At 43.4% G+C, this 16,573-nt stretch overlaps 1 protein-coding gene across 4 annotated transcripts in view; it reads right to left on the bottom strand.

The window, feature by feature from the left end:
- The window catches only part of Iml1 (GATOR complex protein Iml1), a 57,021-nt gene that overhangs the window by 31,486 nt on the left and 8,962 nt on the right, over positions 1-16,573 (bottom strand). For all 4 annotated transcript variants that reach the window (XM_075889465.1, XM_075889467.1, XM_075889466.1 and 1 more), the window contains 9 exons: positions 15,674-15,884; positions 14,799-14,941; positions 5,610-5,797; positions 3,316-3,450; positions 3,153-3,214; positions 2,422-2,492; positions 1,587-1,656; positions 1,481-1,514; positions 1,069-1,192 (listed from right to left, as the gene is read on the bottom strand). In XM_075889465.1, the coding sequence (XP_075745580.1) occupies positions 1,069-1,192; positions 1,481-1,514; positions 1,587-1,656; positions 2,422-2,492; positions 3,153-3,214; positions 3,316-3,450; positions 5,610-5,797; positions 14,799-14,941; positions 15,674-15,884 (1,038 nt within the window). The remainder of the gene's footprint in view (positions 1-1,068; positions 1,193-1,480; positions 1,515-1,586; positions 1,657-2,421; positions 2,493-3,152; positions 3,215-3,315; positions 3,451-5,609; positions 5,798-14,798; positions 14,942-15,673; positions 15,885-16,573) is intronic.

Below are 16,573 nucleotides of genomic sequence, written 5' to 3'. Positions count from 1 at the left end.
CATACCAATTTCATACACTCAAGTAGTATTTCCACCCCCAATATCACTAAGCTAGGCTAGTGGAAATATTCGAATGCTTCCAATATTCGAACGAATAATACAGGACTCGAACTCACTTCGGATCAAATTTAAATTATTGAAAATTTTAAAGTATTCGAAACACGAACGAATAAATGCATGTAACCTTCTGTACAGGTGGTTTCACTGCAGTAAAAAAATGATAAACCGTGAAAACATCAACCAAGGCGAAGTCCATACTGCCGCGAAACCCCACTAAGTTAAATGAAGATAGTACCCTCACATAGATTCATTTTTTTTTTGTTTAAAAGCTCGTTATACCGACTTATATGCTCCAAGTACAGCAAATTTTAAGAATTAACACATTTTACAGTTCATCACTTGCATTCTACAGAAATTCAAATCCTGCTACTATTCAAGGCTGTTTACCCTACTTTTGAAGCAAAAATTGGCATTTTCACAGGTCTTGTTTCAGTTAAAAAAATATTTTGCAGGTTAGTTAGGTCATGACAAGTACACACATTTTAATTTATAAGATATATATACAATTTAAATTCAATTTGAAATTATTTGACCAAAATCACTATTCGCTTCGAACCTAAAATTCACTATTCAAACAGGCCTACACCAAGCACTTTAGACAATCATCAACTCTGATGTTTTTTTTCTTTTTTTAGAACGTGGGCTAAATATTAAAGAGCAAGCATTCAGAATGAACAAAGAAAGTGAAGTGAAAATGTTAATAAAAAAATCTGTACAATGGTTCCTCGGCTGTCTTAATCTTTTTATAATTTCAGCAACGACATGTCAACATAGCTCACACGTAGCACACACAGCAATAACGATGCAAAGCGGCGGCTTTGTAGTACCTAGAGTTTCCCTGATACCATTTACCGAATGACTTCAATGCCTTGAAAGCAAGGTTGTCAACCACTGCATATCTAGCCGTTTGCATAGCTAAAGCACTATCGCTGAAGTAATTATTAGTTCATCAACTATGTAGCATATCTATGTAGCATGCAAACATCTAGTTCATGTAACTTTGCTCACTTTGGCCCCGACTGGCTCGGGGAGCACCCCTTGAAGATGTTGGCGTCATACTCATCATAGTCGTACACCACGGAGATGCTGTCAGAGGCCCGTATAGGAGGCTGACTACGGCATGCATACATTCCTGGTAGTGCAATGAAGACGATGAGGAGAGATGGCAGTCAGTATCAAATTAATTTTTTCCCTGCATCGCAAACGAAACACTGATGCACTGAAGTCGAGATATGCTATGCGTGTTATTTTTTTAATGTAACACTTAGCTTTATTACTTTTTCTAACAATCAATTTATTGACTCAAAATTAGCTACTACAGGGTTTCACAAATGTACTTTACCAGTCTAAACCAATTCACTCTTTAGGCCAAAGTTAGAATGATGTAAAGTAGAAAAAGAGAGGCAGCTAAAATACATACCAGTTCCGAGTGCTTTCACGTGGCTAGGCTTTGGCTAGAGGACCATGTGGAGAAAAAACAACACTGCACACTACTGTAGCGTTGCCCCAGTACACACCCTACTGACCTGAGGAGTGGGAAGTTTGATTCGAGGCACGAACTTCGAGTAAAACTGTGCAGGTGTCGTTGAGTAAAAACTGCAACCAAGGAAAACAGGGGGCTTCAGCTTGTACATGCGCACTCTAGCAATTGAGGATGCGTTGAAATAATTCATACATGCCTGTTCGAGTGTGCTACACACTTATCCTGAAAAGAGAATGCAAGCAGACAAAACGACAAGCACTGGAAGGTAAACAAGATTCAAAAAATGAACAGGCAGCTTAGTCGTTCTTTCAGAAATAATATTTTTTTCTTCTTGCCTGGACTTCAAAGCAGCTAAGCTCTTACTGCACTCTTCCAAATGTGTAAATTTAACAATTTTAGTGTTATAACTGACACCAATAAAACTTCAAAAGAAATGTTTTAATGTTTTTTATTTTAAGTGCATAAAGTAGCCTTATCATGTAATCAAACAGGTGCAGATATTGCTTTACATAAAAATATAGCAGGTGATTGCTTCCCAATTAAAAGTAAGCAAGCATGCATCGAAATATCATCCTTGCAACCCTTGCATGGCCAGCACTTTAGGACTGCCTAAGTGAAAGAGTCACTCGCAGTTCAAGAAAGGCAGGCCAACAACAGTCTTGCATGCACTGCCTATGTGCCTTCTGCGTCGACCAATGGCAAGAGAGACAGAAAATGTCAAGAAGTAGCAGACAGGCTGGCCTGGGTGAGGTTGACATTTCTAATCTGGTATTCTTAGCTGGTACAGAAAGGAGGGGTTGCCAATGGTCAGACTTAGCCAGCAGGCTCACATTCAAGAGGTGTAAGTAAACGAAGAAAACAAAAAGCAGTAACAGTACCTCAGATTTATCCAGTGAGGCATGTTGTAGTCATCCTTCATATCCAAGCCTGTTGGATGTTTCGATTGGAACTGATATAGAAAGTGAAACAAAAAGAATGATCATTCAATTAAAAAAAAATGAGTACCGCTTAACTGAGAGTGTCACAGTGTTCAATACATTCAGGAAATGATTTTGTGTCCGTTACCTTCAATCCGAGCTGACTATACGCAAGTAAAGTATCTACATTCTTTACTTGTGTAAGGTATCTACATCCTTTACTTTAAAGTAGCTAACATTCACAGTTACAAAGAGTGCATATCAAGTATAACTGTCTTTCAAAACTAGTTCAATATTTTTCCACAGATGTTATAACATGTAACAGCATAAGGAAGAACTTTGAAAATACAAGGCAGCCTTCTGTATAGTAATGTTCTAAAACACAAGCTTCTGAAATAAAATTAACTTAATAAAGCCATTCTGTTATGAGTAAATATACTACGAGTAACAAAGAGTGCTCCAATAGCTCTACCTGCCAACTTAACTGAGTACGCATATTCACTAAAATGATATCGCAAAAGTGAGCAGAATATAACATGCTTGAAAATTTCTATAAAAAAAATGTAACATAGCATGCTATACAAGCTACACGCATGAAAGCCGCATGTGTGCAAGCTACATAAATACAAAAACTTTGCTATATACACAGCTGGTTATTTGGTGAATATGAAAGAGAGGCAATGCGCATTCACCTTGAATAGTGGCACCGCATGCAAAGGTTGTTCACCAAGGCACACAAGATCACTTCCAATTCCTGCAGAAATAACGGCCCAACAAGGTCATTTCATTGTCATGAAATCAGTCCACCATTCGCGTGATGACCACCGCATCAAAAACAAGTAACCGTGCTCTCACCGTTATCGATGATACGCTGCTTAGTGATGTTGGTGAGGTCTCGGTCAACCTCGAAGACACCTACACCGGGTGTGATGACAACGCTAAGCTGACCAGTACGGTCAAAGCTTCGGTCCATGAAATGCTTTTCAAAAACTACAGAGAGAAAGAAAGAGAGAGAAATACACAACCCCAACAGTGATTTTGAAAAAAAATTATCGGTATTAAATAAGCACAGAAGGAAAACAAGAATTTGATGGTTTCATTGATTCTACATTTTCACTCGGACTGGGTTTAACCAAATTAATTAGAACTGCACTATTTAATCAATTAATTGAAGTTGTTTGATATTTTACATTAGTAAAAGATATACAAACAAGTTCGTAATGGTGGTGACATGAGCTAGTTGGTATGGATGCATAATAGTAATTAACGGTGAAAAACTGGGACAAAAAGAGGGTAACCACACAGTACAAGCTATACAACTTACACACGACAAACTATGCAGCGCTTGTCCTGTGTAGTTATCCTCTTTCTGTCTCTCGTTGTTTTCGTGCCGTTATGAAAACAAGCATGACAGAAAATTAAGCTAGGCTATAATGAACTGTTACACTTATTACATGAGCATTACTTAGTATGTGTGGATATCACATCAAGCTCGCTATCACTCACTCAACAACTCTTGAAACCAGAACAATGCTTTAGACACAGCATATAAATGTATAGATTAATTAGGTTCAGTTACCAGGGCAAAATTTTATGACACCAATTTGCAGTACCACAATAGAACGCATGAACACTGAACTTTTTTGATGTCCCAAGCACTTATGTTTAATGCTAGCAGCTGCTAAAGACCAGACTTGACCTCAACTGGCTTCAGTTTCCGAAAAGACGGGCGACTCTTGTCCTAGGAAACATTGCCATTCAATCTTCAGTTCTCCGTAACCACTTGTCGCTTCTTCTTGACTTGAAGATTTTAGGTGACAAAGAGACAACATTCCACGAATCATCAATCGCAATTAAACATGTAAAATGTCAATTCACCGATCTCAAGCTCATTTACAATGATACATTAGCATGCAAGATGCTGCACTACTTCACATGTTTCAGTTTAGACTAAACGCAGATCCGTGGTGGCTGCCTTCTAATGAGAAAAAGAAGCAAAAAAAAAAAAACAAACTGGTGTACTGATGTTTAATGAAGAGCATATACCGTATTTACTCGGGTAATTCTCGCTCTTGCATAATTTTCGCACCCCCCACATCGCCCAACAAAAATACGATTTCTTTTTTTCCTCGAGTAATTATCGCACCCCCAAAAACTGCCGGGATAATGTCGTCTGCTCGTTCCAGCCACTAATGATGATAGCACGTGCCATCTGGCGCCATCTCTTAAGCATCAAACGTACTATTATTGCACGGAAATTGAATCTAATTCAAGCCAATCCGAAGAGGCAAGTGAGTGTTGGGACGTGTTTAGTATGTTGTGTCGGTAATCTTGTCACGTTATGGGGCGATACCGAAACTACACGGCTGCTTTCAAGCTGAAACTGATAGATCATGCACTAAACAACGGCAACAGGGCCGCCGGTAGGCCCTTCGGAGCATACGAGTTTTGTGTTCGCCACTGGTGACGGCAACTGAAAGCCACCAAGACGCGTTGGGTCTGCCGTCTGCCTAAAACTGGGATTGATGCTAAACTTTATTTCTTCAGAAGGAAACTGCGGACAATTCTGTTAAATAGTTATCAGCCCAATACTGACGTCCTACGCGTACATTTTGAGGGCTCCTGTTGAGCAACGAACGCTACAGCCACGCCTACACGCCCACAAGTACGGTATTCTAATTTCCGACTATTTGCTTGCACTTTTTGTGTCTCAAATACATCTTGCTTTGTGTTGAACCTGTGCTTTTATTGTTGAGGTAAGTTTTAATTAGTACTTCTCAAAGCTTGCTGTTAGTTGCTGGTATGAGAATCCCGATTTGTGGCCACTTCATTTTCTTTTTCACTCTGTACGTTTTTGTGGAAAGTTTTCCCCGCGTAACTCTTGCACCCCCCAACTTTGCATCGCTTTTCCACCAAAAAAAGTGCGAGCATTATGCGAGTAAATATGGTATAAAGGTTAAAGAACCTCAACTGGTAAAAAGTAATCCAAAGTCACTCAATACTGCCTTCTTCATAATCATATCACAGTTTTGACATTTGAAGCACCAGCATTTACTTTAGTTTTGATCTGAACATCATTGAGCACTAGTATTCATGCTCTAACATCTATGCATTATATGATAAGTTTCTGGAGATGATGGGCTACCAACCATTTAGAGACATGTTGAGCACTTGGAGAAAGTTCCCCTGAGATGCAGTCGAGTTCACAGCTGTGGGCACCCTGACGTTTGGCCTGTGATGATGCTCAAGAATTTGCTTTGGGTATTCGTTAAAATACGTTTTGAGCAGCCGTAATGTCTGCGTCCAGTCATCAATACGCTCGTTTTGGACAGCAACTCTACAATAGTGCAAAAGGGAAGCATTCATAATTAGAATTACAGTTGATTACCGGTCACAGCAGTTCAAAATGGGACCAACAAATGCAAAGATTTTTCTCATTCCATGCAAGTGCACTTTCAACACTGAAGCTTTTTTCCGCATTCAATTTAAGACATTATTAAAAATTATATTCCCTGTCATTACTTATTTTATTACCTATTCATGGCTTTCTAAATAAACCTGCCACAGAAGTTAGTCTTTTATTTAACTAACAAAGTAAAGAAGTGTGTGGTGGTAGTTGGGCCGCTGAATTGGAAATAGCTCATTCATGTGAAGCTTCAAAATTAATGCACAAAAAAAATGTGCTCTGCATTACAAGCAGGACTAGCAATCACTACAATAGCATTCAATGACAGAAGGGAAGCGATGCAGAATACATAAGCCAGTAGTAATGTGCTCCAAGTAACGAATCGAGATGCCTCTGATAGTGCGGCGAGAGCAAAAATTTGAAAATGCTAGAGTAAAAAAACTAATGAGCATGTCTTACCAACCTAAATCAATGATACATCATTGATCTTAACATATATAATGAAGGTGCATACAGTCATATGCATCAGGCATCCATAAAGAATGTTGGACATCAACTGACACTCACACGACTAACAAGTCATTAAAGCGCTTGCACAAGCTACCCATTTCATTAGGACATCTGCTTTACATCAAATGAATGTAAGGTAGAGGATCCATTCAGTAGATGGTCCCAACTCAGTATTCTATAATAACCTCATTTATAATAATAAATTATGATTCTGATTTTGAGTGAGCATGCTAAATGTTCATTTTTTAACTGAGGGAAAGCCACGAAAAGCCTGGAGAAGAGAGTGCTGACAAGTTTTCATCAGGCTTATGTGAATGGTGAATTTTAGGTTCGAAGCCAATCTAAAGCTATTAGTGATTTTGGTCTAATAATTTTGAATTGAATTCAGATAGTATATTTCAAATATTATAAAGACAAATGGGCATATTCGTCATCACCTAACTAACCTGCACAATGTTTTTTTTTTAGTTGAAACAAGGCATGTGCAATTCCCCCCACCCCCCCCCTATTTTTTTTTGATAAAAGGAAGTGGAAACAACTTGGAATAGTAGCATGATTTGACTTTTGGTAGAATGCAATGACAACTTGTAAAATATGTTACGTTTTGAAATTTACTGTACTAAGAACATATAGGGAAAGCATAACAGGTTTTTAAACTATATCACTTCAAATATTTTTTCTCTTTTTGGTGACGTGTACGAGATGTATTCGAACATGTTTCTTTTATCCGTGACCTATGCGGGATGTATTGTGATATAGTTTTGCATTTTTGTTTTGTTATTTTCATATAGTGTGCATCTTGAGCGTACAGTGTGAAACTTGTTTCCACATATGTTCTTTGTACATGCCAGATATGTAACCCCAACTCCTGTCTTGGCCCTTGGGCTGACAGTATGAATAAATAAAATAAATAAAAATAAAAATAAATAAGCGAGCACTGACATAAAATTTACTCATGCCAAGATTTTTGCGTCAGCAAGTAAATAGACCCCGTAGCAGCGATTTAGGACCTAAAAAGCAACTGAGAGATGAATAACTATCACTTTTTTTTATTTATATCACTGGTATCTAGCACTAGTCAAAACGGTCGGCGATCCCGCCATTTTTAGCGCTGGGAGCACCAGCAGTGGCACTACCTCGCGGTCACCTCCAGTTCACGCCACAGCTGACCACTTCTCCACAGAAAAGAGTGACGTCAGGCTCAGCTGCTCCGCGAACATTTCGTCTGCTAGGCGGACCCTTTCAGTCATGCTTTGTCACCTGCATTGCTGTCGTCGCCGTACAAAGTGTCGACTAGGGTTCAATACGATAGTCTGGAGCTTGGAATCCCCGCGATTCGTGACGTCGCGAATTATTTTTGTTTGGATCGACCTTTTGCAGAACAGTGATTCCGAAATGAACACCGTTCCAAGCAGCACTACAGAGGTGCCGAAGGATGCACGCTTCAGCCATGTTCGCTCGTGTTTCTCAGTTAGCTATATTGGTGTGTCTTGGCGTGCAAAACATTCAGGTATACGCAGAGGGGTCAATGTAATATAGCTATCACGAATGAGCATCAGCGGAGAAATAGAATGAGTTTCCTGCTTGCCGGGTTTTTTTTTGTGCCACCAGATGGCCCCACCTATCCAAACTTTCGCGGTTAACATGATATTACCATTTTTACGTGGACGCAAAGCCTACAGATGAACTAAAATTCAACGACACCTGTGTGTTATTTGTTAGCTATGATGTCTGACTATACGCTGTTCCACTTTTGATAGCTTTTGGTCGTGTTGATGTGTATCACATACGTAATATGAAAAGACACCTTCATGCGCTTTTTCCGTGCTTCAAACTAGACGACTGCTACTCACCTGCGACTCACAACGATTGCCCGACAAGCTGACTGACAAGCACACGTTTAATTGTGCTCTTTCCTTTTCCCGTTCTTTTAAAGGTGGTTTTCATCTTCATAATTTCACGAAATCATTCAAAACAGTGCGACGAAAATCACACGCGACGAGCGAGTGTGTTTTTGCGCTTCGGCGCCACGATAAGAACACTCGAATGGTACACATCATCACTACTAAGGCATCATCACTCGGGATGGTGGAATTTGTGGAATGTATCACACCGAACACGTAGCACTAGTGTCGATGTCGCAGGGCAGTCTATTTACAGTTTTTTCACTTTAGCTTTTCTACGCTGTTTGACATCGAATTAAAATAACTTCCACGCGTTGGATGCCGTTCAAATTTGGCCAAGAAGACCTATGCATACCAAGCGACTGAATGATGGGCACATCTCACTCTTGAAATTTGATGCCAGTGCTCCTTTAAACATAAAAATATTGCTACATGCCAGTGCATGGAGCTGAAGAAGACGAAGGAGATAGACTGGCACGGGCTAATCTGTGTGGCTGGCGCTGCTCGCCTAACCGGCTGAAAATACATCGGTGACTACCCCTCTGAGTCAGTCTCCTTCCCGTAACATATTTGGTGAGGTTGTGCGATCCCCGTCCTCGCCACGGAACTCCGAAGCGGACGCTCCCTCGCGGCTTACAACATGACCACCCAAGACTCGGCTGCAACCTCTCCGGTCGCTCCCCCTTCTGCCCAACCTGTCAACCCAGCGCCCGCAACAACTTTCGTGACAGTTCCCGCGCTCAAAGACCCCGGCGTGTTCTCAGGCAGCGAGGGTTCCGACGTCGACCAGTGCCTACGCCTCTACGAACGCGTCAATGCCACTTACAGGTGGGATCCCACTCTTATACTCGCAAACGTCATCTTTTACCTCGACGGAACCCCTCGTGTTTGGTTTGATAACCACGAGCATGACATAACAAGCTGGGACAGCTTCAAGGCAAAGATCCGTGAGCTTTTTGGCAACATCTCTGGCCATCGTGAAGCTGCGAAAAATGAGTTGTCGACTCGCGCACAATCTTCCACGGAGCCCTACATCGGTTATATTCAGGCTGTCCTTTCACTATGCCGCCAAGCTGACGAAAATATGTCTGAACCTGAAAAAGTTGCGCATATCCTAAAGGGTATCGCCGACGATGCGTTCAACTTGTTGGTATTCAACAATGTGTCATCTGTTGATGCGATCATTCAAGAATGCCGCCGGTTCCAACAAGCTAAAAGCAGACGCATCTCCCATCAGTTCCAGCGCCTCCCGAACACCAGTGCGACGTCCTTGTGTCTCGACACATATCATCCACCAGACACCTGTGACAACTTGACGCGAATCGTCAGGCGGGAGCTTGAAGCGGCTGCTCCAGCTAAGGTGGGACCAACGTCCCCCGACCCCTCTCCGCCAATTGCGTTGCCTCTCATTCAAGCAGTCGTCCGGCAGGAAATCGCCAGCTTGGGAATTCACTCTATCTCACCGCCTCCCCGCACCGACTACCAGCCCCGATACACGCCTGCACGTCCCTTCCCGACCGGCTCTCCCTCAACGTTCCGTAATCCGTCCGCATGGCGAACACACGATGACAAGCCGATATGCTTCTCGTGTCACAGAATCGGGCACATTTCTCGCCATTGCAGAAGTCGCTGGGGTCCTCCTGCACAACCGTCCTCTCGTCCCTTCTATGCACGTCCTGCCTATCGCCATGAGACCAGCCGCGACCACTTTGCCCAGGAACCTGCTTCTGAACAACGCTACTCCCGCTCTCCATCATCCCAACGTTGCCAGTCTTGTTTACCACAGCCCCGCTGACCATCTTCCCCCGCCTTCCCACGAGGTTCCCCGACGGAAAACTAAGCGTTGCAGCCCCCGGAGGTGGCGCTGCATCGCTCGGACTGACCGAAAATCCTCTTCTGACGATACCGACAAAACGGAACCTCATAGACGTACAAGTAGACGGCGTATATGTCACTGCTCTTGTCGACACCGGCGCCCAACTTTCCGTCATGACGAGTGATTTTCGCCGCAAGCTTAAGAAGGTTCTCACACCTGCGACCACTCAGTTCGTCCGTGTTGCGGATGGTGGAATAGCATCTATCATGGGAATGTGCTCCGCTCGTGTGAGCATTGCCGATCGACACACAGTCGTTCTCTTCACCGTCCTTGATAAATGCCCCCACGACGTAATCTTAGGCCTCGACTTCCTGTCCGCGCATTCTGCCCTCATAGACTGTTCGACCAGTACGCTCAGTCTACACTTGCCCGCAACAGAACCTCTTACACAATGGCCGAGTCGCCTCTGCACAACGGGACACGCGCGCCTCCCTCCACAGACACTGACCTACATAGAGCTCATCTCAATACCACCAGTTCCCGACGGGGACTATGTTCTGACGCCTATCACCGATGTCCTCATAAGCCGTGGCATTACATTACCGCACACCATTCTGTCCATCGCAGGAAGTTCTACGTGCTTCCCAGTTGTCAACTTTAGCTTGTCACCTCAAGTTTTGCCACAAAGGATCTCTTTGGCGTTGCTCTGTACCTTAGAAGACAATGCGGTAGATGTTTTCGCGATGGCCGCACATTCTGACCCCCACGCTCAACATTAATCTGCCACTTGCACCGACAGCGCTATTACTTCGGTGATCGCTTCCAACTTAACGCCGCAGCAAACTGATGAGCTCCACCGGGTTCTGCTGTCCTACATCGACGTTTTTGACATCAGCGGCCGTCCGTTGGGGAAAGCTACCGATATGAGCCACCGCATAAACACTAGTAATGAGCATCCATATAGGCGTCCAAATCGGGTGTCGGCAGCCGAGCGTCACATCATCCAAAGTGAGGTCAACAAAATGCTCGCCAAGAACATCATTGAGCCATCCTGCAGTCCTTGGGCTTCTCCTGTAGCGCTAGTCCGCAAGAAAGACGGTGCATGGCGTTTCTGCGTGGATTATCGACACTTAAACAAAATTACCAAAAAAGACGTCTACCCTCTGCCACGAATAGATGCCTCTATGGGTCCCACTATTTTTCCTCCATAGACCTTTGTTCCGGCTACTGGCAGATAGAGGTAGATGAAATGGACCGTGAAAAGACGGCATTCATCACCCCCGATGGCCTATATCAGTTCAAGGTCATGCCCTTCGGCCTTTGTAACGCTCCAGCCACCTTGTAACGAATGATGGACTCCCTGCTCAGAGGATTCAAATGGTCCACCTGTTTGTGCTACTTGGACGACGTCATCGTCTTTTCACCAACATTTGAGACTCACATAGAGCGCCTCTCAGCCATCCTGGGAATCTTCCGTCGCGCTGGCCTGCAGCTCAACTCGTCCAAATGTCACTTTGGACGCCATCAAATCACAGTGCTTGGCCATTTAGTAGACGCCAACAGTGTACAACCAGACCCGGCAAAAATCAGCGCGGTCAAAAACTTTCCTGTACCACGATCTGCAAAGGATGTACGCAGCTTTATCAGACTATGCTCCTACTTTTGACGCTTCGTGAAAAATTTTGCGCACATAGCGAGGCCGCTTACGCAGCTCCTCAAGAAAGAAGTCCCGTTTTCATGGTGCTCCGAAGAGGCTTCTGCGTTCTCGACTCTCGTCGCTCTTCTCACTACCCCTCCGATTCTGGCACACTTCAACCCTGCTGCCCCTACGGAAATCCGTACAGATGCAAGTGGGCATGGCATTGGTGCAATGCTGGCTCAGAAACAACATGGCCATGATTGCGTTATTGCATATGCCAGCCGCCTCCCATCCGCCCCTGAACGTAACTATTCGATAAAAGAGCGTGAGTGCTTGGCTCTTGTATGGGCGGTGGCGAAATTTCGACCTTACCTATACGGACGCCCATTTTCGGTAGTTACCGACCACCACGCACTCTGCTGGCTCAACTCTCTGAAAGATCCATCAGGCCGCCTTGGTCGCTGGGCTTTGCGCCTGCAAGAGTTTTCCTATTCGGTCGTCTACAAATCTGGCCACCTACACCGTGATGCCGATTGCCTCTCTCGGTACCCTGTCGACGATCCTGAGGACACTGACGAGCCCACGGAGAACTCTATCTTGTCAGTGTCCGACTTTCTTAATATTGGGGAAGAACAGAAGCGTGATCCAGAGCTGCTTGACATCATCAGCCGTATGGAATCCTCCACAAATGATGCTTCCGTCCGCTACTTTGTCATTCAAAAGGGTGTCCTATACCGTCGCAATTTCCGACCAGACGGGCCCGACCTTCTCATTGTTGTGCCTAAGCATTTGCGCCGCTGTGTTCTCACCGAACTTCACGACACTCCCATGGCTGGACACCTTGGCGTATCTCGTACATACGAGCGCGTCCGGTGCCGTTTTTTCTGGCCAGGCCTTGCTTGTTCGGTACGCCGATACGTTGCCACGTGTGACCTATGCCAACGTCGTAAAACACCGTCGCTGATACCCGCTGGCCATCTTCAACCAATTGACATACCCGCGGAACCATTTTACCGTGTTGGGTTAGACCTGCTTGGTCCTTTTCCCACATCAACATTGGGAAACAAATGGATAGCCCTTATTACAGATTACGCTACACGCTACGCTATTACACGAGCTCTACCGACCAGCTGTGCAACCGACGTCGCTGACTTCTTGTTACGGGACGTTATATTGATTCACGGTGCTCCGAGACAGCTTCTCACAGACCCTGGCAGTACGTTTCTATCCCAAGTCACCGCCGACATTCTGCGTTCTTGTTCCACGCAACACACACTGACAACCGCTTATCACCCTCAAACAAACGGCCTCACGGAACGATTTAACCGCACTTTAAGAAATATGCTCGCTATGTACGTGTCGCCCGACCACCGAGACTGGGACCTTGCCTTACCCTACGCAACTTTCGCGTATAATTCAACCCGTCACGACACAGCGGGCTTTTCGTTGTTCTACTTATTGTACGGAAGAGAGCCGACTTTATCACTGGACACAGTCATCTCAGCTCACACCTCGTCCGCCACCGAGTATGCCCGCGACGCGATTGCGCGAGCCGATCATGCCCGTCAGCTCGCTCGCGCTCGGCTGATGGCGTCGCAAACCAACCAATGCCGTCGGTACGATGCGGAACATAGAGACGTACATTGCGCTCCCGGTACCCTCGTTTTACTCTGGTCCCCTCATCGTCGGCTGGGCCTATCTGAAAAACTTCTGTCTCATTGCACGGGACCCTACCGTATATTGCGTCAAGTAACACCTGTCACCTACGAGATCAGCCCCATCTGTCCGTCATCATCTACCATGCGGCCCAGTGATATCGTACACGTCTCGCGGATCAAGCCCTACAATAATGCGTCAGATAACGACCTTTAAAGCACCGGGACGGTGCCTCCGCCGCCGGGGGTCATGCTACGTGCCAGTGCATGGAGCTGAAGAGACGAAGGAGATAGACTGGCACGGTCTAATCTGTGTGGCTGGCGCTGCTCGCCTAACCGGCTGAAAATACATCGGTGACTACCCCTCTGAGTCAGTCTCCTTCCGGTAACAATATATATATATATATATATATATATATATATATGTGTGTGAATCAATGTCAAGGTAATATGTACAGTAACCTTGAATAGAGCCTTCATGACAATGCAGATTTATCCTGAGTAGTAGGTGTTTCCAAGACTTCGCATCTCTTTAGGGCAGTGAAACCACCTTTACAAAAAGTTACATACAGATTATACTAAAGTGCTTTCACGGCTTAGAATTACACACTGCAGTGAAACCACCTTTGCAGAAGACTACATTCGGACCAATCACAATTATTCGCCAATTTCGAATGCTTCCAAATTTTTGACAATTTAAATGCAATTCAAAGCAAATTTGAATACTGTGATATTTGTTCAAATAGTCAGAGCATTCAAATATTTGCACAAGCCTGGTTTTCATGAATGCATGCAAATTATGTTGACACCCTGTGATGTCTAAGTAGACTTCACAGTTAGACAGATTAGAATACCACCCATGAATTTATTTTTCATGGGTGGTATTCAACATTTCCATCCTGAAATATATTGCATTAAGTTAGCAATTGTGTGATGTGTGTGATCAGTGACGTTTAAGAAATACAAACATGACAAACATATGTTTCATAAATGCCTGCTTCATCCTGACAAATACGTAATTGTGGCACATTGTGACATTACAATGGTCACGAATCCTAACGCATGAGAAATAACTTCTTCAGTCTCAACATCACCCCACAACAGTGGTCCAGAGGTTAAAGTACTTGGCTGCTGACCCACCAGTCACGGGAACGAATCCCAGCTGCGGCAGCTGCATTTTCGGTGGAGGCGAAAGTACTGTAGGCCTGTGCGCTCAGATTTGGGTGCATGCTGAAGAACCCCGGGTGGTGAAAATTTTCAGAGCCCTCCACTACGGTGTCTCTCATAATCATATGGTGGTTTTGGGACGTTAAACCTCACATATCAATCAATCAACAGTCTCAACATCTATAAGGTATAGGTTCATACATAGAGTAATCAAGGACAGTAGTGAAAAAGGCAGTGTTACCTATAGAAGTCTTCGTAGAAACGCCCCTTGTAATCCACTTGCACACAATGGGCCATATGTTCTGGAAACTGTTCCTTGCTTTTAGTTTCATAGAAGACCCGCGAGAAGAGCACAATGTTGATGTCATGATTGCACTTCATATCCTGAGTAACAGATGAAGAGATGAAGAGAGCAACAGATGAGAAACATTTTTTTTGCGCATGGTTACTATCGTACAAGAAGCGGGTGAAGACAAAAGGTTTGATGCTGCTGCCTACAACGTATGCACAAATTTATACATTATCCTCATCACTTCCGCACCAAAATGTATCGTGATTTCATAATTCACAAAGAACAGGTGGCAATGCATCACCTTGACTTTGTTCTATCACCACACTCACCAAAGAGATTGTGCAGTTTCCTAACTTGTGCCCTCTTTGAAGAATGTGTTTCAGGGAGATGTGAAACTTGGCTCCTCATTCCATACTTAATGAACAGTGAGGTGCTTAACTTAATTCCAAACATCACGGTGTTCTCATAAAAGAAAATATTGCAACACTGGCAATTATAAAGGTGGTGCTGATTAATATATAGAATAAATGTATTTATCTGGAACCAGTCAAGCCAACATAACATTCAACTAGAGAGGCCACATTTTGTTAATTCTATCAACACACTGTACGCTTCACAAGCTTGCAGTCATCGATTTTCGCTACTCACATGCGCGAAAGTAGTAAAAGATCTGTCTACATAAGCTAGACATCTCAACTCAACATTCAACCGCAGGTGACCAAAATTTGAAGTAGTAACGTACACACACAGGCGTAATTTTTTTTTTCCAGCAAATACGTTTAGATATTGGTGCGAACCAATATAGAAAATACAAAGCAACTTGCCTTCCATTTCGCTATGAGATCACACAGGAAGCCATTAACAGCCTTCTCAAAGTAGAGGTCGCCATTGGTGTCAAAGTCCCACATTTCAGAACTCATCTGAATGAAGAGATACACCATGCTGCTTGCTGAGCGATAGACAATCTTGGTGTCAGCAGTGATAACACCCGAGGCTACCTGCTCTCCGTGAGCCCACATTTCGTACACCTGGAGCCTGTAGAGAATAGCCATGCAGTCAGGCAAAAGAAGTACAAGAACAAAAAGCACAATATTTATAAAATTAGGCAAGTCAATTACTGAACACAATTGTATATACCGAAAGAAAAAAAAAAACTTGGACACATCAATTTTGAATACAATATTTATATGAATTATGGAAGAACCTCATTTATACGTTCTGAAAAAAGTACAAGATGAATAAAAAGAGTATCATACATATTAACCATTATAAACACCAACAGCACAGTTCAACAACTAAAATATCAGTGAACTGAAAAGTTGATATACTCAAACCTCGATAAAACAAACACGAATATAACAAAATATTGGTTATAATAAAGCAAATGAAAAATAGTCTTGCAATAAATATATTGTGTTAGAAATACATCTTTGTAGCAAATTTGTGGATACAATGAACTTATGTTCATGTAAGGTGCAACTTTTGTCACAATGAGGTTTAAGTGTACAACTATTGCCACCTGCTTATTAAGCACTACGAAACTTTTTTATGTTTCCCACATCGAGCTAGTCTCAACAAATGCCAATGTAAAGAAAAAGAGTAAAGCGATTCAAAAACATTACATGAGCGTGGAGGATTCATGTTCTCCTCTCTGCCTTTGCATTTACATACACTACTTTCGTATTCAAAGGCAACAAACAACACACCCACATTTTTACAACAGC

Source organism: Rhipicephalus microplus, chromosome 3 (genome assembly GCF_043290135.1).
Source record: "Rhipicephalus microplus isolate Deutch F79 chromosome 3, USDA_Rmic, whole genome shotgun sequence".
NCBI classification, from domain to species: Eukaryota; Metazoa; Arthropoda; class Arachnida; order Ixodida; family Ixodidae; genus Rhipicephalus; species Rhipicephalus microplus.
Note: the sequence above shows the minus strand (reverse complement) of the source record. Positions and strands in the feature narration are given on the sequence as shown.